This window comes from Chelmon rostratus, chromosome 5 (genome assembly GCF_017976325.1).
Source record: "Chelmon rostratus isolate fCheRos1 chromosome 5, fCheRos1.pri, whole genome shotgun sequence".
In the NCBI taxonomy this organism is placed as follows: domain Eukaryota; kingdom Metazoa; phylum Chordata; class Actinopteri; order Chaetodontiformes; family Chaetodontidae; genus Chelmon; species Chelmon rostratus.
This window is the reverse complement of record NC_055662.1, coordinates 29,204,219-29,228,237: the sequence shown is the minus strand read 5'-3', so window position 1 is coordinate 29,228,237 and position 24,019 is coordinate 29,204,219. Positions and strand designations below refer to the sequence as shown.

General features: G+C 43.3%; 1 protein-coding gene and 1 non-coding gene across 3 annotated transcripts; one reads left to right on the top strand and one right to left on the bottom strand.

Annotated features, from left to right (window-relative positions):
* The first annotated feature begins 6,922 nt into the window (after window positions 1-6,922).
* Window positions 6,923-23,623, top strand: LOC121607011 (GTPase IMAP family member 8-like). 2 transcript variants are annotated; one of them, XM_041937661.1, is made up of 6 exons: window positions 6,923-7,001; window positions 8,059-8,133; window positions 9,498-9,548; window positions 9,725-10,369; window positions 10,474-10,539; window positions 19,657-23,623. In XM_041937661.1, exons 2-6 carry the CDS (start codon window positions 8,115-8,117, stop codon window positions 22,392-22,394), a joined length of 3,519 nt encoding a protein of 1,172 aa, XP_041793595.1. In that variant the 5' UTR covers window positions 6,923-7,001; window positions 8,059-8,114; the 3' UTR covers window positions 22,395-23,623. The 2 variants fall into 2 exon arrangements, with proteins under 2 accessions (XP_041793595.1, XP_041793596.1); XM_041937662.1 differs by lacking the exon at window positions 6,923-7,001 and adding an exon at window positions 7,086-7,104.
* LOC121607322 lies at window positions 11,352-11,453 on the bottom strand. The gene has a single exon (XR_006006874.1). It is a non-coding gene; the product is annotated as a U6 spliceosomal RNA (small nuclear RNA).
* Window positions 23,624-24,019: the final 396 nt, after the last annotated feature.

Genomic DNA, 24,019 nt, shown 5'->3' with positions numbered 1-24,019 from the left:
GCACCGACATAATTAGTGCCCTGGTCACAATGAATTTGTCGAACTGCACCTCGAAGAGCAATAAAGCATCGCAGGGCGTTGATGAAGGTGTCAGTGGACATATCTTCTAACATCTCGATGTGAATGGCTCGTGAGCAAAAGCAAGTAAAGAGCAGACCGTATCGCTTATGCTGCTTCCTTCCCTGTGTAGTCGTGAAAGGGCCAAAGCAGTCCATTCCACAGTATGTGAAAGGAGGGGAGGGCTCGACACGTTCAACAGGTAAGTCACTCATTCTTTGACACTCTGCAGCTCTTCTGAGTTTACGACAAGTTACACACTGATGGATGTATGATGCCACTGCTCTATTCATTCCTGGAATCCAATATCCGCTGCCTCTGATTTCATTGATTGTGATTCCTTTTCCCTGATGTTTTGTCCTTTCATGGTTGTGAGCGATTATTAACTTTGTCACATGGTGCTCTTTAGGAATGACAATTGGATGCTTGAAAGAGTCAGTGAGTGACGAGTGGCAGAGTCGTCCTCCCACCTTAACGAGACCATCTGCGTCGAGAAAAACATCAAGGTGGTGTAATTTGTTGTGACGCTGTAGTTGATTACATTTGCTCAACAGCTTGATTTCCTCTTCATACGTTTGTCTTTGCAGATCTCTGATGATGACATGCTCGGCACTTTCTCTTTCGCTCACTGTGGAAAGGGTCTGTGATGTCACCCCTTTTGCTCTCCGAAGCAGACGAGCTACAGCTCTGGTAGCTTGGGACCATGATGAGAACTTGGACAGACGGTCGACAAGACTCTTTATTTCTGTGGTCTTTGTTTGCAGGGTTTGTGCCCTTTTGACTTCTGGATCCCTGATGGAGAGGTCTGGTACTGCATCATTTACTCTGGGTATCTCCCTTTGCCAGAGGAACATGGGGCCGGTGAACCAGTTGGATGCAAGTAGGTCATTCACAGTTTTACCTCGAGATGCTCCATCTGCTGGATTTTCATCCGTAGGAACGTAGCACCACTGCTGGGGATTAGTGGAGTGGCGGATTTTCTGGACTCGGTTGGCTACAAAGGTGTGAAATCTCCGAGCATCATTATTTATGTAGCCTAACACCACCTTTGAATCAGTCCAAAAGTATTCTTTCACATCAACAATTCTTAATTCTTCTCTGAGCATGTTGCTGATGGAGACGGAAATCACTGCTGCAGTTAATTCGAGCCGTGGTATTGTAGTCACTTTCGTGGGGGAAACACGAGCCTTTCCTATCACCAGTGAGCAGTGAATCTCTCCTTTCTTGTTCTTGACTCTCAGATAAGAACATTGGCCGTATCCGCTGGTGCTCGCATCTGAGAAGTGGTGTAACTCAGTTTCAACAACCTCCCCAAAGTTGGCAGGTAAGTAACAGCGCGCTATTTTTACCTTTTGCAAGTTGATGAAGTCATGTTTCCAACTCTCCCACCGTGGTCTGAGTCTTTCTGGCAGGGGTTCATCCCAGCCAGTGCCTTGGTTGTACATTTCTTGAAGGAGTCTCTTCCCGTTGAGGACATATGGTGCGAGAAAACCGAGAGGATCATATATGGAAGCAACAGTTGATAATATGCCTCTACGTGTGGCTGGTTGGTCCTTTAAGGTGCTGTTGAATCTGAAGCAGTCCTCCTTTACACTCCATTGGATTCCTAAAGCTCGCTCCAGTGTGTCGCTGAATGTCAAATCCCTTGTCTTTGCCTCTGCTGCACATTCTGATGGGGGAAGACTCTATAACACAGCATGGTTATTTGACACAAATTTGTGGAGACGGAGACCCCCTTTAATGCATATCTCCCTTGCTTCCTTTGCCAACTGAATGGCCTTTTCCACAGTGTCGGTACTTGTTACCCCGTCGTCCACATAAAAGTCTTTTGCAACAAACTGGGCACCTGCTGGGTGTGAGTGGCTGTGCTCTTTTGCTAAATATTGGAGTCCATAGTTCGCACAACCAGGCGATGACACCGCCCCGAAAAGATGTACTTTCATGCGGTACTCTTGAGGTTGTGTGGTGGTATCTCCATCTTTCCACCAGAGGAACCGGAGGTAGTTGCGGTCTTCCTCTTGGACGTGAAACTGGTGAAACATTTTCTCTATATCACATAGAAAAGCAATGGGATGCTGTCTGAACCGTATGAGGATGCCTGTCAGGTTATTAATCATGTCTGGCCCTGGGAGTAGATGTTCGTTTAGGCTAGTGCCACAGTATTTTGCAGAGCAGTCGAACACAACACGCAGTCTGTCAGGCTTCTGAGGGTGATATATGCCGTGATGTGGAATATACCACCGCTCACCTTCAGCTCCATCACCTCTTCTACGTCACCTCTCTGTATGATTTCCTTCATGTACGTTGTGTAATCTCTTTTGTATTTCTCATCTTTGCTGAACTTTCGCTGTAAATGGTTGGGCCTGATTTCAGCGAGCCTTTTGTTGTCAGGTAAAGATGGCCGTTCTTTAAAAGGAAGAGGCATTTCGTAGTGACCCAAGGCATTTTTCTTTATTCCATCTTTGAGTTTGCTCAAGAACATGAGATCCTCTTGTGAGACAATTTTGTCATCTCCTTTAGTGTCCTTGAAGTCTGACTCCAGTACACTTATCACATCCATTGGCGTTACTGGAGGGAGTTCTTTTAGTGCAACTCTGTGACATAGACTGGATTGACTTTCATTGAGGCCAGGTGTGGAGCAGCCCACAATACTCCACCCCAAGTCTGTGAGGACGGCGTAGGGCTCATTGTCCATTCCATCAATCATTTGTCTGGGTTTTATTGCTCTGGGACAGTTGTACCCGATGAGGAGTCCCACATCACAGCTGAGGAGAGGTGGCATCTGATCTGCGATTGCTGCTAGGTGAGGCCATTGTTTCGCTGTTTGATGGGTAGGTATGTGATCACGATTCAGGGGAATGCAGTCTTTTGTGTAAGAAGGAGGAAGGTCGATGTAAACACTTGAACTATAGCCTCTGACGCGGAGTCCCTCTACTCTCTCACTTTTCATAATCGTGCTCTTTCCCAACATAGTAGTAAGCCTCAGTTGTACAGGAAAAGTGACTGGTTGCAATTCATCACTTACTTCTCTCTCAATGAAGATGCTGTCACTTTGGGTGTCTAGCAGTGCATAGACTAGCTGCTCCTTGGATGGCTGCATAGCAGAGGAGACCCACACAGGTACGATCATGGATGTGTTGCATGGCTGATCTTCTTTAGTGACACAGAGTGGGCTAGCAGTCACGATTTCATTTGCACAGTTTGAAGCTGCAATCACATTAGCTGTAGATTTCTTTCTGTCCATGACTACAGGTCTGTCCTTTTCCTCATATCTTTTGTAGTTTTCATCATGTAGACAGGTCGGATGCCTTCCTTTACACAGCTCACAAGTGTGACGGTGACGACATTCTTTGGCACTGTGACCAGGTTTGACACATCCATAACACAGCTTATTGTCTTTTATGAACTCTCGTCGTTCATTGAGGGAATTTTCCTTGAAACTTGTACACTTGGGTAGTTGATGCTTGTCGTCTTTGCACCACATGCAGGGAGGCCTTTCTTTTCCAGCATTTGACCTCGAATTTTCAGTATTTGCGTTTGTTTGAGTGCTGAAGACACTTACTCTGTTTCCCTTAGTTTCACTTGTGCTTCTTTTGACATGGGATGAGTTAGATGAGTGCAGAGCATGCAGGGACGTGATTGGGTTACATGCTATCTCCGCTTCAACTGACACAAATGTGGCAAAAACTTCGAAAGTGGGAAAGTCTTCACCTTCCATGAGGGCTATTGAGACCTGGTGGTTCCAGCGTGCTGCTAGCCAATCTGGGACTTTCTGTGTCAGCTTTTGGTTCTCTTCACAATCATTCAAGATTTCCAAACCTTTTACGTGAGGCATGGCTTGGAGACAGGCATTTAGGAAATCAGAGAAAGCCCTTAATCCTTCAGCGTCTTTGTTTTGCACCTTTGGCCATTTTGACAGCTTGTCTCGGAAGGCCCTTTGGATGACGAATGGCTGCCCGAAGCGCTGGTTGAGCTTATTCCATGCATCTTTGTATGCTTCATCATCGTCTCGGTAAAAGGTGCCTTCAATACATTTGTGGGCAGGGCCGCTGACATATTTCTTTAGATAATAAAGTTTGTCAGCTGGCGAAATACCTTTCCTGTCTATCAATGACATGAATGAAGCTCTCCATTCAATGTAGTGGATAGGGTCGCCACTAAACACAGTGGGCATTGGCATGGGGAGTCTGTTAATGGTTATGCTTGGGCTAGAGAGGAGATGTCATTGGAAGGATTTGGTGGGGCAATGAAAGGGCTTTGGTCATGCACAGACGGAATAACAGGGTCTTGTCTGATGTGTTGACTGTATAGTCGCTGTAAGGGCTGACTGTCGACTTCCTGATTAATTTTTCTGTCGTAGCTCTCTAGTCTGACACGTGCCACCTGTATGTCTCTTTCTGCTTGTAAACGTTCTAACTCAAACTCCATCATCCTTATTTTTTCTTTCTGCTTTCTTTCTTCCTCCATTAGTTTACATTGAGTCTCCTTTGCAGCAAGCTCTGCGGCTGCTTCAGCTCTTTTTGCAGCCATGACTGATTCAGAAGAATGACTGCTAGTTGACTGAGAAGCAGTGCCATATATGGAATGGGCATAGTCATGAGCCTGTAGCTCACGGAGTTTCTGCCTTTCACGCTCTGCATCATAGTCATCATCTATTCCAGATAAGCGTTCATTTATTATTTTCATAATGTCTCTGGTGACAGCATCACAAGCATCTATTTTGCGTCTTAGATCCGTAGATGGTGTTGTGTCTTGTCTTATTTCGTGGTAAACTCTCATTATGTTATCCTTTCCATTTTCAATGTTGTCTGCCATTTTAGCCAGTTCCATATCTGACGTGGTTTTCTTTAAACTTTCTTTGGTTGATCTGATTTGAAGTTTCCATTGTTCATAAAGACTAAGCAGCCTCTTTCTCTTTTTACTCTGTTCTTCGTTTTGGTAGGCAAGGAATTTCTCTGTAGGTACACTTTTGCGTGATGAATGACGTAATGTCTTTAATTCCTCAGTGTCCTCCATTTCATGTTCCAGCTCAACTAATTGTTTTCTTTTAGTCTCAGTTAGCGCCTTTAATTCCTGCCTTGACAACAAGCCTTCTTCATCTCCTTGATTTAATAATCCTCTATTTTCCTCAATTTCTGCCTTTAGTTTATTTATCCGTTCCTTTAAGGCATCCATTTTGACTGTAGTTGTCTTCTTTACCGTCCCATGACGATGCTGCAGCGCTGTGTCTTGACGATTGTATAGCTCACAGACAGCTGATGTTACATACAAGTTGTCACTGGTCCCTCGCTGGGTGAAGTTCTCACTGTAGCATACCCTCCGAAAGATGGTAAGAGACTCGACTGATGGTTTTTAGTGTTTATTCTTTCTTCAAATTCCACAATAAACCAACGTGAGAACTTGTAAGAAAACAAAGAAAACAACAAATCACATCTCTAATACCATTTCCTATATAATAACTGGTAAACAATCACAGTGCAAGCATAACTGAATACTCAGCAACATAACGTAAGATCGCTAAACATATGAGCAACAAGCTAGCGTAAATTTCCTACACATACACATTGTCAAAAAATATAATTACAATCACACACCAACCTTGTGCCTCTTCGGGGGGTTGCTAAAATATACGTTGTTTCCGTCACGTTTCTGTTTTGCTGCTTCACGTGTGTTTACCCTTGTTTACTTTACAGCCAACTTTATAATTTTATCGTCAAATCGTTCATACCTTGTTCATGGCTGAATTTTCCCGGCGACACTATTAAACCGGAAGTACGACATAGCGCCTTCAAAATAAAATCTTGCACTCTTAAGATGAACCCTTTTAGCTCTTAAATGAGCAAAATACACACATACATATAGATGAAATTACATTTTTTAGCAAAACTCTAATCATGAAATATATTTAGAAAGGAATCGTCAAAATACAATTTGTTTCTCTCAAATGAATTTATAAACAGTGCAAGCTGCCCTCTGGTGGACAAAACGAGAAACAACAAGCACAAAACACAAAGTGGGTTTGCTACACACCGTGCTGTACATCTGTGCGCACGTGTGTCTTTAAAGTTCATCTCACTGTTAATGAAAACGGAATGATTAGATTTTACAAAGTGACACAGGACGAGATCACAGCTGTCAGATTGTCTTTAACAGATCAGCCAGCATGACAGCTGGAACAGCTGTAGAGTTTTTGTTTGCTACTTATTGAGATCCAGAAAACAATAATTAAACAATTATAATTCATACAATACAAAAATAACAAGACGTTATATCTGACTGCATGCGGCCGGCCCGAAACGGGGAGTCCGCTGACCTCGGAGACGTGTAAATGCGAAAAAAGTGTTTCCATTACACTTTTGCGATACACCTAAATATCGACACGTCTGAAAAACCACCTCATGAGAGCGTAAAAATGTTTTTGCGATATTTAAGAGGATTTTCGAAATTTAGGTGTTTCCATTACCGTTTTTTATTGTGATATTTAGGATTTGCGCATTTCTAGGGGCAATGGAAACGCAGCTGACTCGTAGTGATCAATACACATTACGTGTAGCAGCAAACACAGTGGCTGCTGCTGTCTGTCCTGCTGGAAACCTGTCAGACAGGTGGACGGTCCGGTTCGTTTGGAACCTTTGAGAGCTACAGGTGACAGACGCTGATTGACAGGTGGGTCCTCCAATGGAATCTTTATTATTTCATCTGCTGCATATTTAATCTAATCTGGATTGTAACATTGAAAAGGTATCACATGAAATGAAATGAAGTGTCAGCGCTCCCACACTACGACGCCCCCATCAGACCGTAAAGCGACTCACAGTTTGAACTGAGGGGAAATGAGGAGGAGGTGACTGAAGACCTCAGAGAGTTTCCTGAAACAGATTTACTTTCACTTCTGTCGTCTTTCACAGCGCGGCAGATCCAGACCGACTTCAGCTAAACTGAAGGTAAATAACACCAAATAAATAAAGTGCAATAATCTATCAGTACTGTAGATCAATACAAGTGATTATTTCTCAGCTGAAGGTGGACATCACAGTAAGCAGTCAGGTGTGTTCCCGCTTCATAGCTTTCTATTATTAAATTAACTTGACTAACAACAGTGTGACGCACATCACGGACTTCAGATAAATGCACGCCTTCACATGTTGGAGACGGAAACTGCTGACATCGAGATTTCCTTCTCAAGTCCAGACATTTGTGTTTCATTAGAGGAATTTCTCTGGAATAAGTTGTGTCTGTGTTTGCGGCTCAGAAAGGTTCAGTTTATCACTTTAACATCGACTTCACACGATGCCATTTTAGAGTCAGAGCTGAAGAGAAAAGAGGAAGAGAAGCTGCAAAACCACAAACATCAGCGTCAGACTGACGGCCCGTTTATTCTCTTTAGAGGTAACACATGTCAGTGATCAGTTAGATCAATTAGATCATCTTTATTTATTCAGGAATCTGTAGATCTCCTCTGTGAGATCCAGGAACAAATGAGGCAAATTACAAATGATAGAGTTCTACAGATTTCGAAGTTACAAAATAAATCCTAAATTTCAGGAAATGTTCTCGCAGGCCTTCGTGCTCTCGACCATAAGCAGAGGGTCGGTTGTCAGTTTGAATCCCCGCTGAGACGTTGAAGTGACGTCGACTCTCCAGTTTGCTCTGAAATAAGCATTTTTATTTTTATATTTATTTGCACCTTTATTGTTCTACAGTTGTAATTTTTTTTGCTCCGTTTGTTCTTATTTTCACCTTGTTCTTGTTCTTCCTATTGTTCTTATTATCACCCTTATTGTTCTTATTTTGCGCCTTATTGTTCCTATTGTTCTTACTTGCACCTCCATTTGCTGTTTGCACACCCCCCCCCCCCCGCCCTTGTGTGTTCTGCAGAGCTTCTGTAAGAGTGAATTTCTCCATTGTGAGATCAATAAAGTCTTACATTAGTCTAATCTAATCTAATGTAATTTTGTTGTGTGAGTGAAGATCATTTACATTCTGCTCTTCCTCCTCCAGGCTCTTCATGCAGCAGATGCTCTTCAGTTGTCTGACGGTTCCAGCACTGTGACATTATGGCGACTGCAGCATCAGGTGAGTCCACTCATAAAGGACTGTCCTCTTTCTGTGTCCACATGTGATGCATGTAAGAAAAGCACTTTGTCCTCAGACCTTCAGTCCGGTCTGTGAAGCCTGAATTAAACTCTGAAACACTTAAACACTGAACAGGAGAACCACAATCAGCTGTAGTTCAGAGACCGATCAGACAGACTGAGCAGAGATCAGCTCACAGCTGGACTACAGTCACTGCTCCATCAGCTTTACGTCACATTGCTATTTTATTGGACATTATGTTTGTCACATACAGAATCATGCTTTGGGTTTAGCATTATTATTGATCCATGAATGGTTTTTAGTTCAAACAGAAATCCTGCCTTTGAAGTAACACTAAGACTTGTTTCATTCTAAAATGAAACAGCTGATCAATATCCTGTATGTTCTCTCTCCTTTCCTTCACTAACTGGCAGATTTTTAGTTATGATGTAGTTTTCTATGTATTTCTGAAGGTTTTTACCCATCTGTCAGCGTGCTGTCTTGGAGTGTTGGTAGCCCACTCAGCCATGGTTCAGCCTGCAGGGGCCAAACATTCAGACAGACTGAAGAAGATCTGCTTTCTCTTATTATGTCTCACATATTTGGATTTCTCTTTAAAATTTTCAAATCACCTCATTAATACAGCCGAGACGATTCTGAGCTTTAATTGTTAATTTTATTGATTGTAATTGTTCTCATTGTTGTTTAATTGATCTGTCTCGTTGTCTCTTCCTGCACCTTTACCTTTAAACATTGTTCATTTCTCCTTGTTTCAGTCATGTTTTCTTCCTTTATTTCTACCTTCTAGCTTCCTTTGATGATTTTAGTTGTTTTCTGCTCTCATAGTTTGACCTCGGCGCTGTTTTAAATGATGGTTCAATGTGTTTCTGGCCATTTAAATCAAATACAGAGAAAAATGAATGAATGTTTTTTGCCAAAGGCTGCAGGGCCAACAGAAATCCACTTGGTGGCGACAAAACCTAAAAGTTTGGTGGAGTCACAACTGGAGCTGCTGTGTTGTTTGAATTATCTGCTGCTGAACTTTTCTCCACCATTAGCTCTCTTTCTGTGAACACCTGAGGTGAATGACTCAGTGGTTTTTGTCATGAGCAGGTGTGTCACCTGCAGTGTTACACTAAAACTAAAGTGTGTGATGTGTGATTATAACTGTGATAATAACCGCCCTGAAACATTATGATGACATGAAAAAGTACAGAAAGGAGAAGGAGACCAGTTCAGACCACCTGATTATATGTCCGACCAACGTGACTCGAGTCGAGCTGGATCACAGTTGCATTCAGTCTGGTTGTACTGCAGCAGGTCATATAAATAAGTAAATGAATGCTGTGTTCTTACATTCACAGATCGGCCTCCACTGAAGCGCAGCAGCAGCTTTCCTTTCCTGCCACCTGACAGTGAGTCAAACTGAACTGTGTTATCCTGCTATTTCAGAATATCTGAGTTTACAGTATTTTGTAGGTTCAGTCTGTCAGTAAGCAACTAAACCTGAAGTCAAACAGCAATGAAACTATAAATGAATCAATGCAAGTCAGTGTTTAGTTGCCTTTTTCTAAATCTTTGTCTTTCACAGTGTCTGAGCTGAGGGTTGTTCTGCTGGGGAACAGCTGGTCTCAGAGGAGTTCAGTGGGGAACTTCATACTGGAAGAGACTGTGTTCGACACTGAGGGAGAACCAGACCGCTGTCTGAGAGTTGGAGGACAGTTAAAGGACAAAAAAATAGTTCTCATCAACACACCTGATCTGCTGCATCCAAACATCTCTCAACACAAACTGACAGAGCTGATAGAAAACTGTGTGAGACTCTCTGATCCTGGACCTCATGTGTTCCTGCTGGTTCTGCAGCCTGAAGACTTCACTGAGCAACACAAACAGAGGCTCTGCAGCTTCCTTCAACTCTTCAGTGATCAATCACTTGATCAATCACTGGTGCTGATATCAACACCCAGAGAGGAGAGTCCAGGTTTGATGGAAAAGTATCAGCAGCATCCTCCATTAAAGGACATGATCAGACAGTGTGGCTACAGGTTTCTGTGGCAGAAGAATGTTGACCTTCCAGAGCTGTTAACACGTTTGGGTCAAATCGTAAAGGAGAACAATTGTGAACACGTCAGCTATGAAGCATTTGCAGACACAGCATCTACTTTAGCAGCTGATCATCAAAGCCCACAACAAGCAGAAAGACAGACTTCTCTCGTGGCTGCTGTTAAAGCTGCTGGTAAGTGCAGAAACAGTCCTGACAAGGAAAACTCTGTTCAAACAAATCCTCTTTGATGAGATTAGAGCATGAAGCTGCAAATTAATGATGTCATCTTTTTACAGGGTGTCACGGAGTTAAAACACTCACTGAGAAAGTCTCACTCTCAGGGAGAAACCCTCAAACTGACAGTAAGTAAATTCATCAGTGTTCATCAAGTATCTCCAGAATGAACCCAAACTCATCTCACAATTACAGAAAAAAAACCCAAAACCAGATCAATTGAGACAGACAATGAAATGTAATAATTATCAGCAGCATAACATGCCATTAGAGAATGTGTGTAGCCCGCAGTGATCAAAGTGTGTATGTTGTTGACAAGATCTGATTAAAGTTAATGATCAGGATACCAGATTGTAATGCAGAGGTCACCTTGAGCAGAAATAACAGATCAATCAATCAAAGAGGACAGCGAGAAAGAAAATGTTCTTTGGTTGCAAAGAAGGAGGTTGATCTTAACGACTCTGACCTGAAGTCCAAAATAACCAAAATGACATTTTCACATCCTGTGGCCAATCAGTGAAAAGCACGATTCACTATTCTTAATGCAGTGTTTATTATTGTAGGAGCCATTCCAAGAAAAGCAAATGTAAGACACTAACTGGGCCAGTAGGGGTCACTTTGCTGGGGGGTAATTTTTTTTAATTTATTTACTTTACTAATCCCAAGACTGGGAAATTACTCTCTGCATTTCACTCATCACTGTTCAAGAAACACACACATGCACCATGTAACATGCAGTGAAACACACAGGAGCAGTGGGCTGCATTCCAGTGCCCAGGCAGCATATTGGGGGGTTAGGTGCCTTGCTCAAGGGCACATCAGCCAGCTAATGGAGGGGGAGGGAATACTCTACCACACCCAAATTTTTCTGGCGACCTTCTGATCACAAGCCGCTTCTCCAACCTCTAGGCCACGCCCCCCCCCCCCCCCCCCCCCCAAAAAAAAAGAGGAACGCTTCACAAATTTGCGTGTCATCCTTGCGCAGGGGCCATGCTAATCTTATTATCTTATTATTGTGCTATATAGGTGGGAACCTTCATCCAGGTAACAGGTGTTGCAGGACGGAGGAGCAAAATAGTGCCAGGAGGGGTAACGCTGTGTTTGTTGTGTTGTATTTAAGTTAATTGAAACACTTCTTAAATAAATAAATAATTAATGAGAGAGAGGGGAAAAAAATAAAAAGAAAAGAAAATAGTATGAGGAATGGCCCATGTCTGCCTACCTAAGCACATTAACATGCCCATATATTTGCGTAATTACCTGTTTACATATTTATTTACAGACCTTCAGATTCACATTCCCTGGTATGCAGAGGTTCGCAGGTATCTCTACACACTAAGAGCTCTATTACCTACTAAAGAAATAAGTACCAATAAATAACTGAATAAGTCATAAAGAAATAAGAACAAAATGCTGGTCTTAAATACCACTTTTTAAGTCAGATTAATTATGTTCTCTCAGTGCATACTGTATTTTAACAACAGTGTTGTTGTTTTGTTTTGTTTTTTTTTTGTTAGTTTTTTTTCTTCTCTTTTTGTAAATTGAAAATATAATATAAGTGAAAATTACAAGTACAGAGAGGTTAAGAGAGGGATCCAGCTGCAAATATGTGCTCTCAAGGCAAATAAATGAAACTCTTACAAATGAACTGTGTACAAATAACAACTGAGTAGCTCCATAGTTACAGAGGGGGGAGGGGCAGTTCTAACCTTATGACCATGTAAAGTCAGATGTAACTGTGATTACATGTTTTCTCCAGGATGTCCAGCAATTATTAAACCTCTCTTGTTCTAACCGTAGAGCAAAAGTAAGCTTTTCCATGACGAAAATGCTATGAATTACTGCTATCCAATCCTTAATCGTGGGTACATCTGTTGACATCCATTTTCTTGTGAGGGCTTTCTTACTGGCAATCGACAAGATACTGAACATATATTTATTTGGGAAACCCAGAACAGAGTCTAGGAATAGTGTTACAAAGTTAAAGGGAATTTGCACTTTAAGCACCTTCTCCATATTATTTTTAATTTCTGTCCAGTAGTTCAGAAGCAACGGGCAATGCCAAAAGACATCATAGTGATTTGCTTTTCTTCCCCACAAGACCTCCAACATGCAGTGTTATTTATTTAAGAATGTATTTTGTGCCGGGGTTTTAAACCCAAATTCCCTCCAGGATAGGGCTGAGGTACCCTTCCGTTGTTGTTCATTCAGTTTTATTAGTTTATAGTAGTTTTATTCTGACCATCTTTTAAAAGTTGTGTGCATTTTATTAGGTAAGAAGTTTGATTCATAAAATATCCATGTTAATAATTGAAATGATGTTCTCTGGTCATCTGAAACCAAATTTTTAATGATGTTTTTATCCAAGGATTACGTTCTTTTACCTGTTTGTCTAATGAGCTGTCTCCTATTATAGCTTGTAATGGAATATCACTGGATATTTGTTATTATTATTATTATTATTCTATCTCTTTCCATTTTGCAATGTAAGATGGGTTACGTATATCCACCAGGGTTTTTATCTGCGCAGCTCTATAGTAGTTTCTCAAATTTGGGAGGGAAAGTCCACCTTTGTCCTTTGATAACTGGAGAGTCTTAAATCTTATTCGAGGTTTCCCTCCCTGCCATATAAATCTTGAGACTATTTTGCCTACTTCTTGGAATTGTCTGGCTGAAATTTCTGTTGGTAAGGTCTGAAATAGGTATAAAAGCCTTGGCAATATATTAATTTTGATGGCCTCTACTTTTTGTGCTATCGTTAAATAAGGTAGCAGACTCCATCTAGATAGATCTTATTTAATTTTTGAGATTAAAGGATCCCCCTCCTTGAACCGCCACCTTATTGTGGTGGAGGGGTTTGAGTACTCAAATGATCCTAGGAGCTATGTTGTCTGGGGCTTATTGCCCCTGGTAGGGTCTCCCGAGGTAAACAGGTCCTAGATGATGGGTCAGACTAAGAGCGGTTCCACAGCCCCTATGAAAGAAAAGAGAACAAGGACCAGTACGTCGCCCGGATTGGCGTTATTGGCGTACCTGGTGGCCGGGCCTTCGCCCACGGGGCCCGGCCGGGCAAAGCCCGAAGGAGCGACGTGGGCCCGCCCTCGAGTAGGCCCATCACCTGCAGGAGGGATCAGAAGGGGCCGATGCGGGGGGATTTGGGTAGCAGTCGTGGGTGACTGCCCAATCCCTGGACTCAGAATCTGGCAATGGGGACATGGAATGTCACCTCGCTGGGGGGGAAGGAGCCCGAGCTAGTGCTGGAGGTTGAGCGGTACCGGCTAGAGATAGTCGGGCTCACCTCCACGCACAGTCTGGGTTCTAGAACCCAACTCCTTGAGAGAGGCTGGACTCTCTTCTACTCTGGAGTTGCCCGCGGTGAGAGGCGGCGGGCTGGTGTGGGCTTGCTTATAGCTCCCCACCTTAGCCGCCATTTGTTGGAGTTTTCCTCTGTGAACGAGAGGGTTGCTGCCCTCCGACTTCGGGTTTGGGACAGGTGCCTACAGGCCGAACAACAGTGTAGAGTACCCACTCTTCTTGGAGTCTGTGGGAGGGGTGCTGGAAAGTGCTTCGACTGGGGGCTCTGTCGTTCTACTGGGGGACTTCAACGCTCACGTGGGTAGCGACAGTGTAACCTGGAGGGGCGTGATTGGGAGGAACGGCCTCCCCGATCTGAACCCAAGCGGTGTTCTGTTATTGGACTTCTGTGCTAGTCACAGTTTGTCCATAACGAACACCATGTTCAAGCATAAGAGTGTCCATCAGTGCGCGTGGCACCAGGACACTCTAGGCCAGAGGTCAGAGGAAAAAGCTGGACAGACTTGACAGGCCCAAACGGGTAGTGAGGGTCTGTTGGGAACGTCTGGCGGGAACCCTCTGTCAGAGGGGTTTTCAACTCGCACCTCTGGGAGAGCTTTGACCAAATCCCGAGGGAGGTTGGAGACATTGAGTCCAAATGGACCATGTTCTCCACCTCCATTGTTGACGCAGCTGTTCGGTGCTGTGGCCGTAAGGTCTCTGGTGCCTGTTGTGGCGGCAATCCCCAACCCTGGTGGTGGACACCGGAAGTAAGGGATGCCGTCAAGCTGAAGAAGGAGTCCTATTGAGCGTGGTTGGTTCGTGGGACTCCTGAGGCAGCTGACCGGTACCGGCAGGCCAAGCTATGGCACGGGCAGTTGTTGAAGCAAAAACTCGGGTATCGGAAAAGTTCGGGGAGGCCATGGAGGAGGATTATCGGTCAGCCACAAGGATATTCTGGCAAACCGTCCGGCGCCTCAGAAGGGGGAAGCAGTACCCTGCCAACACTGTTTACAGTGGAGGTGGAGAGCTGTTGACTTCGACTGGGGATATTGTCGGGAGGTGGAAAGAGTACTTTGAGGATCTTCTCAATCCCATTGACACGCCTCTGCAACATCGCGTGGCAGTTGAGGACAGTGCCCCTGGACTGGCAGACCGGGGTGGTGGTCCCTCTATTCAAGAAGGGGGACCGGAGGGTGTGCTCCAACTACAGGGGGATCACACTTCTCAGCCCCCCTGGTAAAGTCTATTCCAGGGTACTGGAGAGGAGAATTCGGCCGATAGTCGAACCTCGGATTCAGGAGGAACAATGCGGTTTTTGTCCTGGTCGTGGAACACTGGACCAGCTCTACACCCTCCGCAGGGTGCTCGAGGGTTCGTGGGAGTTTGCCTAACCAGTCCACATGTGTTTTGTGGACTTGGAGAAGGCATTCAACCGTGTCCCTCGTGGCATTCTGTGGGAGGTGCTTCGGGAGTATGGAGTCCGGGCCATTTGCTACGGGCTGTCCGGTCTCTGTAAGACCGGAGCAGGAGCTTGGTTTGCATTGCCGGCAGTAAGTCAGGCTTGTTCCCAGTGCATGTTGGACTCTGGCAGTGCTGCCCTTTGTCCCCGGTTCTGTTCATTATTTTTATGGACAGAATTTCTAGGTGCAGCCAAGGGCCGGAGGGAGTCTGGTTTGGGGACCACAGGATCTCATCTCTGCTTTTTGCAGATGATGTTGTCCTGTTGGCTTCTTCGAACAGGACCTCCAGCATGTGTTGGGGCGGTTTGCAGCAGAGTGCGAAGCGGCTGGTATGAGAATCAGCACCTTCAAGTCCAAGGCCATGGTTCTCGACCGGAAAAGGGTGGCTTGTCCCCTCTGGGTTGGAAGAAAGCTCCTGCCTCAAGTGGAGGAGTTCAAGTATCTTGGGGTCTTGTTCATGAGTGAGGGAAGGATGGAGCATGAGATTGACAGGCGGATCGGTGCGGCGGCAGCAGTTATGCAGTCGTTGTATTGGTCCGTCGTGGTGAAGAAGGAGCTGAGCCGAAAGGCAAAGCTCTCGATTTACCAGTCAATCTACGTTCCTGCCCTCACCTTTGGTCATGAACTTTGGGTCATGACCGAAAGAACAAGATCTCGGATACAAGCGGCTGAGAGTTTCCTCCGTAGGGTGGTGGGGCACTCCCTTAGAGATAGGGTGAGGAGCTCTGTCACCCGGGAGGAGCTCAGAGTAGAGCCCGTGCTCCTCCACGTCAAGAGGAGCCAGCTGAGGTGGCTTGGGCATCTTTACCGGATGCTTCCTGGACGCCTTCCTGGGAGGGTGTTCTGGGCATGTCCCACCGGGAAGAGGCCCTGGGGAAGACCCAGGACACGCTGAAGGGACTATGTGGTTCGGCTGGCCTGGGAACGCCTCGGGGTCCCCCCGGAAGAGCTGGAGGATGTGTCTGGGGAGAGGGAAGTCTGGGCTTCCCTGCTTAGACTGCTGCCCCCGCGACCTGGCCCTGGATAAGCAGAAGAAAATGGATGGAAAAATTGATTAAAGGATCATAGTTCAAAGGCAAAATTTTATCAGTGTTTTGTGGAATATTCACACCAAGATATCTTATCACCTCTGAGTGCCATTTTATCTTAAATGTCTCTTGAATAGTCTGACTTGGCATGTAGTTAAAAGTTAATACCTGAGGCTTATGGGTAACTGATAATAAGCCGATAATAAGTTTATGCTACAATGTTTTAACACATTTTTCATGGAAGTTGTATCCATGGAAGAGCTTGTACAAAAAAGACCAGTCTACCGAGTCGAAGGCCTTTTCGGCATCTAATCCTAATACTACAGCCTCTATATTGTTTTGTTTTATATGATCTAATATTGTCTCTCGTCTGTCTCTGTCTAATAAAGCCTGTCTGATCCAGGTTAATGATATCTGGGAGAATAGTTTCTAATCTCTTGGAAATAATTGAAGTAAAAAGTTTGTAGTCCTGGTTTAATATGCTTATTGGTCCAACTTCTATTTTCAGCAGAGCAGCATTACAGCAAGCGCATCAACTATCGTCATTAACTCAACTCAACTCAACTTTTATTTATATAGCACCTTTCATGCAATCATGCAGCCCAAAGTGCTTCAAAAGACATCAAGAAAGAAACAAAACAATAAAATGGCAATAAAACAATAAAATGGCAATAAAAGCAAAATGATAAAATGGTAATAAAACAATACAAGAATAAAACAGTTAGAAAAAAAGTTGAAATAGACTAGGGCAAACAAACAACAGTGTTTTGTCAGCCTGGGTTATAACATTATTCCAAATTAAAAGTCAGATTAAAAAGATAGGTCTTCAATTTCCTTTTAAAAATACAGAGAGAGCTCGCCATTCTGATGTCAAAAGGTAATGTGTTCCACAGTTTAGGGCCATAAAATCAGAAGGCAGCTTCACCTGTACTTTTGTGGAGCATATGAGGAACTTTCAAAAGAGGACCTCAGTGTTCTGGCTGGTACATAACATGACAGAGAATCTGTTATGTACGGAGGAGCGAGGTTATTTAAAGCTTTGTAAACAAATAAAAGAACTTCTATTCAGAAATCTATTCTGAAGGAAACAGGGAGCCAGTGTAGTGTTTTAAGGAGTGGGGTGATATGATTCTTTTGTCAGGACTCTGGCTGCAGCGTTCTGGACTAACTGTAGTTTTCTTGTGGACTTAATTGGCAAACCAGTAAAAAGAGAGTTACAGTAATCCAAACGGCTAGTGATAAAAGCATGAATAAGCATTTCTGCATCTTTCTGAGTTAAAAAAGGTCTGACTTTTGCAATATTTCTAAGGTGAAAAAAGATGTTTTAATGACCTTGTTAAAATGAAAATGAAAATTTAAATCTGAGTCTAAAATCACTCCTAAATTTATAACTTGAGTTTTGATATGACTGCTAAAACCACCAAGCATTGAGTGCAATTTTTCTCTTGCTGCTATGGGTCCTATTAAAAGAATGTCATTTTTTTCTTCACTTAGTTTTTAAAAGTTTTTGCTCATCCACACATTGATGTCAGAGAGACAGGCAGTGAGACGATGCAGTGCTGTGGGGTCAGTCGGTGAGATAGAGATATACAATTGAGCATCATCAGCATAAAAATGGTAGTTGACCTGGTGGTGATTGATTATATTTCCTAGTGGGAGCATGTATAATGGAAACAGACTTGGGCCAAGAATGCTACCTTGAGGAATACCATGTTGAGTGCTGTGAGTCTCTGATAGATGATCACCCAGGCTGACAAAAAACTGTCTATCACTTAAATAAGATTGAAACCAAGCTAAAACACAATTGGAGAGACCCACCCAATTCCCAAGTCTGTCAATTAAAATTTTATGGTCAACTGTGCCAAACGCTGTGCTAAGGTAAGTACAGCCACATTGTTTGAGTCCACTGTAACTCTCAAGTCATTTACGACTTTCAGTAAGGCTGTTTCTGTGCTGTTGGCTCGATAACCAGATTGGAATTTTTCTAAAATGTTATTAGTCAGAGTAATTGGTTGAGTACAATTTTCTCCAATAGTTTACTGAGGAAAGGAAGCTTTGAAATGGGTCTGTAATTATTCAGCTCTGAGTGATCTAGGTTGAATTTCTTAAGAAGGGGTTTTACCAAGGAAGTTTTAAAAGTGTTTGGGGATGATGTCTGACTTAAGTGAGGAGTTAATAATAAATATAGTGTCCGAGAAGAGGCTATGATGACAAGATTTAAAAAGAGTGGTTGGGATAGGGTCTAAAATGCAGGTGGTAGATTTCATACTGTCAATTACTTTTTGGACGTCTTCATCAGACACGGTGTTAAAAGAAGACATTATAGATATTGGCTCACAGATGGGAAAAAAGTGATGTGGGGTTTGTAATGTTAGCTCTGATAGAAATGATTTTTTCTTTAAAAAAGGAAGCAAATTCTTCACATCTTTGAGCTGTGTTGTTGTTGTGAAGACGGAGGCCAGATGATGGATTTAAAAGAGAGTCAATTACAGAAAAAAGAACTTTGGGATTGTTTTGGTTCTCTGAAATATTTTTTGAGAAATGGGCTTGTCTCTCTTTCCTGACTGCATTGTTGTAGATTAAAACTTGATTTTAAAAAATCTCTAAGTTAGCATAGTTTGCTGTTCCTCCATCGTCTCTCAGCTTTCCGACAGTTTCTTTTTAGCTGACAAATTTCAGCATTTTTCCATGGTTGTTTGTGACGTTTTTGTCTCTTTTTAATATCTTTTTTTTTATATGCATTAGCCGTTCATGCAGCCCCTCAGTGGCTTTACGTTTAGACTTAGCTGCTACAATTATCATGTTTTCTCTCAGCCCCAATCATCTTTGAATGCTTTGCTACGAAACAGCAAACAGGCTTCCAGCTAAAAACTTCTAAAGTTAATCACCAAACAACAGCAAAAAGGTACATAAATATAGTAGCGTAGAGAAACCATCTACAACTCAGGGTTGTCCTAAACGAATCTCCCCATGGAAGATTCTTTGACCTGATGAGTGGATATTGTTGCTTTCCACCTGTGAGAGTCTGTAGCCTGGAGGCCAGAGAGTGATGAGCAGCTTAGATGTAAAACACAGTTGAACATGAAGGCAGGCTGCCACGAGGCTCGGCAGCGATGAGGGAAGCTGGTGATGCTGCAGGACTGAAGCCTGCGAGGACAGCTTGATGGAGTTAGCCAGAGACTGTATGGTGGTGATCAGGGTGTTGACTGTAGTGGACTGTCCTGGAGGATGAACTAAGGCAGAGAGAATCAGTTTTAAAAAGACAGCAGCAGGATGATTGGCTCTCAACACGCATATACAGTTTGATTAATTGTGAATAATATGATGATACATTTTAAATCTGTTGACACCATGAATTGAACCAAAACATTGGCCAAGTGTGGAGATGAGTGAAGATCTCTTCATGTCAGCAGTGCAGACATTTCAGACTCACAGTTTATGTCGTTTTATCTTTCTACAGCATCTGGAATCAGGATTGTGCTGCTGGGAAAAAGTGAGGACAAACAGACAAAACTTGGTAACTTCATCATCGGGAGCGAAGCTTTTCATCGCCAGAGAATTTTCCCAACCAGACAATGTGTGTCTGCCAGTGAAGAGTGGAGAGGAAATCCTGTCACAGTGGTGAAAACTGCAGATATCTTCAGTCTGTCTGTGGAGGCAGTCAGAGAAGATATGAAGAGCTGTGTGACTCTTTGTCCTCCTGGACCAAATGTTCTTCTGCTGTTAGTGAAACCTTCTGATTTCACAGAGAAGAACAGACAAACACTGAAGTTCATCCTGAGTCTGTTTGATCGAGATGCTTTTAAACACTCGATGGTCGTCGAGACAGATGAGGGGAATGAAGCAGCTGTTAGACGACTCCTTAAAGACTGTGGAGGAAGACGCTACAACATGGCTGAAGACAACAACCACACACTGTTAATGGAGAAGATTGAGAACATTGTGTATGAAAACAAAGGAAGCTTCCTCACCTTCACTGAAGAGACCACCAGACCAGCTTTAAACCTGGTTCTGTGTGGGAGGACAGGAGCAGGGAAGACTTCAGCAGCCGAGGCCATTTTAGGTCGGACAGCGTTTCATTCAGTCTGCGACTCATCAGAGTGTGTTAAACATCAGGGAGAGGTGTGTGGACGTCGGCTTTCCCTGCTGGAGCTGCCTGCCTTGTCTGGAAAACCTCAGGAGGCAGTGATGGAGGAAGCATTCAGGTGTGTCTCCCTCTGTGAACCTGAGGGCGTCCATGCCTTCATCCTGGTCCTACCTGTGGGTCCCCTCACTGATGAAGACAAGGGAGAGTTGAAGATCATCCAGAACACTTTCAGCTCTCGAGTCAATGACTTCACCATGATTCTGTTCACTGTGGAGTCAGATCCTACAGCTCCAGATGTTGTGAACTTTGTCAGAGGAAACAAAGACATTCAGGATCTCTGTCGGAGCTGTGGAGGAAGATATGTTGTTCTCAACATCAAGCAGCAGATCCCAGAGCTGCTGGAAGCTGTGGAAAAGATGACAGCTGAAGGATCCAAATGCTTCACAAAGGACACGTTCACCAAGGCTCAGATGGAGAAGGTTGTAGATCAGGAGAACACTAATGCAAGACTTAAAGCTGAACTGCAGGATGTGAAACGGAGGACTGTGATGAGAGGTGATGATGAAGGTCAGAGCAGAGAGCGTCTCAGGATGGTGCTGATCGGGAAGACTGGCAGTGGGAAGAGTGCAACTGGAAACACAATTTTGGGCAAAAAGCGTTTTGAATCTAGTGTCAGCTCAAAGTCTGTGACCAAGTTTTGTGAGAAAGCAACAGGAGAGATTGAAGGTCGGCCTGTTGCTGTGGTCGACACCCCTGGCCTGTTTGACACGACTCTGTCCAATGAGAACATTCAACAGGAACTTGTGAAATGCATCAGCTTGTTGTCTCCTGGACCTCATGTGTTCTTACTCGTGATGCAGATCGGTCGCTGCACACAGGAGGAGAAGGAAGCTGTAGAACTGATCAAGAAATATTTTGGCAAGAATTCACAACATTTCATCATCGTCATATTCACAAGAGGAGATGAACTGGACGGTCAGTCATTTGAGAGTTACCTAGAAGACTGTGATGACTTTTTAAAAAAACTGGTGAATGACTGTGGAGGAAGATACCAGGTCTTCAATAACAAAGACCTCACAAACCGCACACAAGTTAGAGAGCTGCTGACCAAGATCAACAGAATGATGGAGGAAAATGGCGTCAGCTGCTACACCTCAGAGATGTTCCAAGAGGCCGAGGCAGCGATACAGAAGGAAGTGGACAGGATCCTGAAGGAGAAAGAGGAAGAAATGCAGAGACAGAAGGAGGAGCTTCAAAGAAAACATGAGGAGGAAATCGAAGCAGTGAAGAGACGAATGGATCAACAGAAAGCTGAAATAGAACAGGAGAGAAAACTGAAAGCAAAACATCTTCAAGAACTGGAGGAAAACATGGAGAAGGAGCGTGACCAGAGAAGGAAAGAACAGGAGAAGAGAAAGGAGGAAGACAAGGAAAGGAAGAGGCAGGAAGAACTTCAGCAACAAGAGTGGGAACAAAAACATAAAGTTCTGGAGGAAAAAATAAAGTCAGAGTCGAAGGAAAAGGAAACTATTGACAGACAGCTGGAGCAGAGTAGAGAAGAGATGAGAAAGAAACGAGAAGAATGGGAGAAGGAAAGACAAGAGTGGTGGGAGAAACGATATCAAGAGGACGAACAGAAACGTCAGAAGGAGCAAACAAGACTTAAAAAGCTCCAAGAAGAATATGAGCAGGAAAAAGAAAAACATGAAAACAAAAGAAAAGAAGATCAAATCAGAATAGAAGAGGTGGAAAAGGAGAGAAAAGAATTAGAGGAAAAGTATAAGAAAGAAATAGAGGAAATGAAGAAGAGCTACGAAGAGGAGGCCAGAAAACAAGCCGAAGAATTCAATGATTTTAAAAAGAAATACACGGAGGACTTTGAAGCATTGGTAGAGAAACACATGGAGGAAATACAGGAACTGAAGCAAAAGCATGAGACACAAATAAAAGACGCAGAGGGGAAGCATGTCAACGAGTACAATCTGTTACAAAACCTCTCAAGTCACAAAGAAAAAGAGCTGAAAAAACAAATGGGGGAGTTGAAGAAAAAGCATGAACAACAAGTAGAAGAGCTGAAAAGAAAATACGAAAACAAGTGTATCATCATCTGAACTCCTGATCGTTATCGTGTTAGCAGATGGATCATTTAGCATCATTCAGCAGTCTGTTGAACACATTCATCACGAACAGATATTTGAACTGAAAGCTTTAAGAATGCTTGCTTTGTCTCCGTGTCATATCGACTGTAAGTAATTTCAATATGATCAATATATCATATATCAAAATATTTAGAGTCTATTGTTATTCGACCACCAGAGGGCGCCCTGTCTCTATGAGTAGGTTTGTTCTTGCTGACAGGTGATTCCTGTTCAATGAGCTGCAGCTGGACGACTGCTCCTCACTGCAGTGAGAACATACATCATGATTCCTATTCCTCTTAACATCATTTATAAAATTCCTTCTAGTACCAGTATCTGTTAATCATTATTTCAGGATAAGTTAGTATGGGTTCTTTTGCACAAAACTGTGTATTTATAATGTAAGTTACATATTTCTATAGTATATCTGTATGCACACACACACACACACACGCTGCACCCAGAAATACCAGATTACTTGTCTGTAAAGCTACAGCATATGTGTCCCACTTGCAGCCTTTCTGAAAAAATACACTGACAGGAATCCCTGAGTCCTGTGTACTGACTGACACCTCACACAAACACACACAGTCACATGGCTGAGATTCAGATTCCATTACTGACGCTGAAAACAGAAGAAGGCAAAGTAATCTACTCACAAGGTCGATTTAGCGTCTGTCCTGGATCCTTAGATTGAACCACATGATCTTCCTCAACAGATTGGTTGTCATGGAGATGTAGATGTCACATAGTGCTTAGACAACCAGCTTCTTGCATCCTATCCAAATACTAACAACAAATATACCAATTAAATATTCATAAACTCACACAGATGTATATACTATTGTGACAACTCCTCCCACTCCTTTGTTTGTGCCTCACTCTCTTTTTGTTTGCAGCCTCTGAGAGCTGTTCAGGGGTGGAGCTGAGGAGTGTCACCTGCTTTAATCTGGGTGTGGCCTTTCAGAAAGCATAAAAGCCTGCCTTTCTGATTGCCCACTCTCTCACTCACCCACTGCGAGGCCTGCACCAGCCTGTGTAGCCATCTCTGTTTGGTTTGCTGCAGAATTCAACATTTGCCACACACATTCTCACCCATCCACACACCGCTGACACAACTGATTATGCTCCATTTTACACACTCCATATTTATACCATTTTGATGGACACTTTTGTTAAATAAATAGTGATCAGAACTGGTATTGACTGTGTGTTGCTCCCCTTATTATTGTCACCCCTGAGCCAGGTGGTAACACTATAAAATAGCAAAAGACTGTGATTTATGTGAACACAACGTAATAACGAACTGAAATGATGCATGTGACCTGCCGGAAGGACTTCTCGACAACATTTATCAAGAAACTGGATCTAAACTCAAGAAATGTTGATTGAGAAACTGAATCACTGCAATTGTTCGATTTGTCATTCACAGACAAAGCAGGCCTGCATTGTTAGACATCAAGTTTTTAGCCGTTAGCATTTAGCTCGAAGCACTGCTGTGTCGATAACCTCACAGAGCTGCTAGCAGGACTGTAGCCTCTCAGTCTTTTTAGGACGATGTAATGAGTAAATTCCAAAAACTACAGACCAAAACTGAC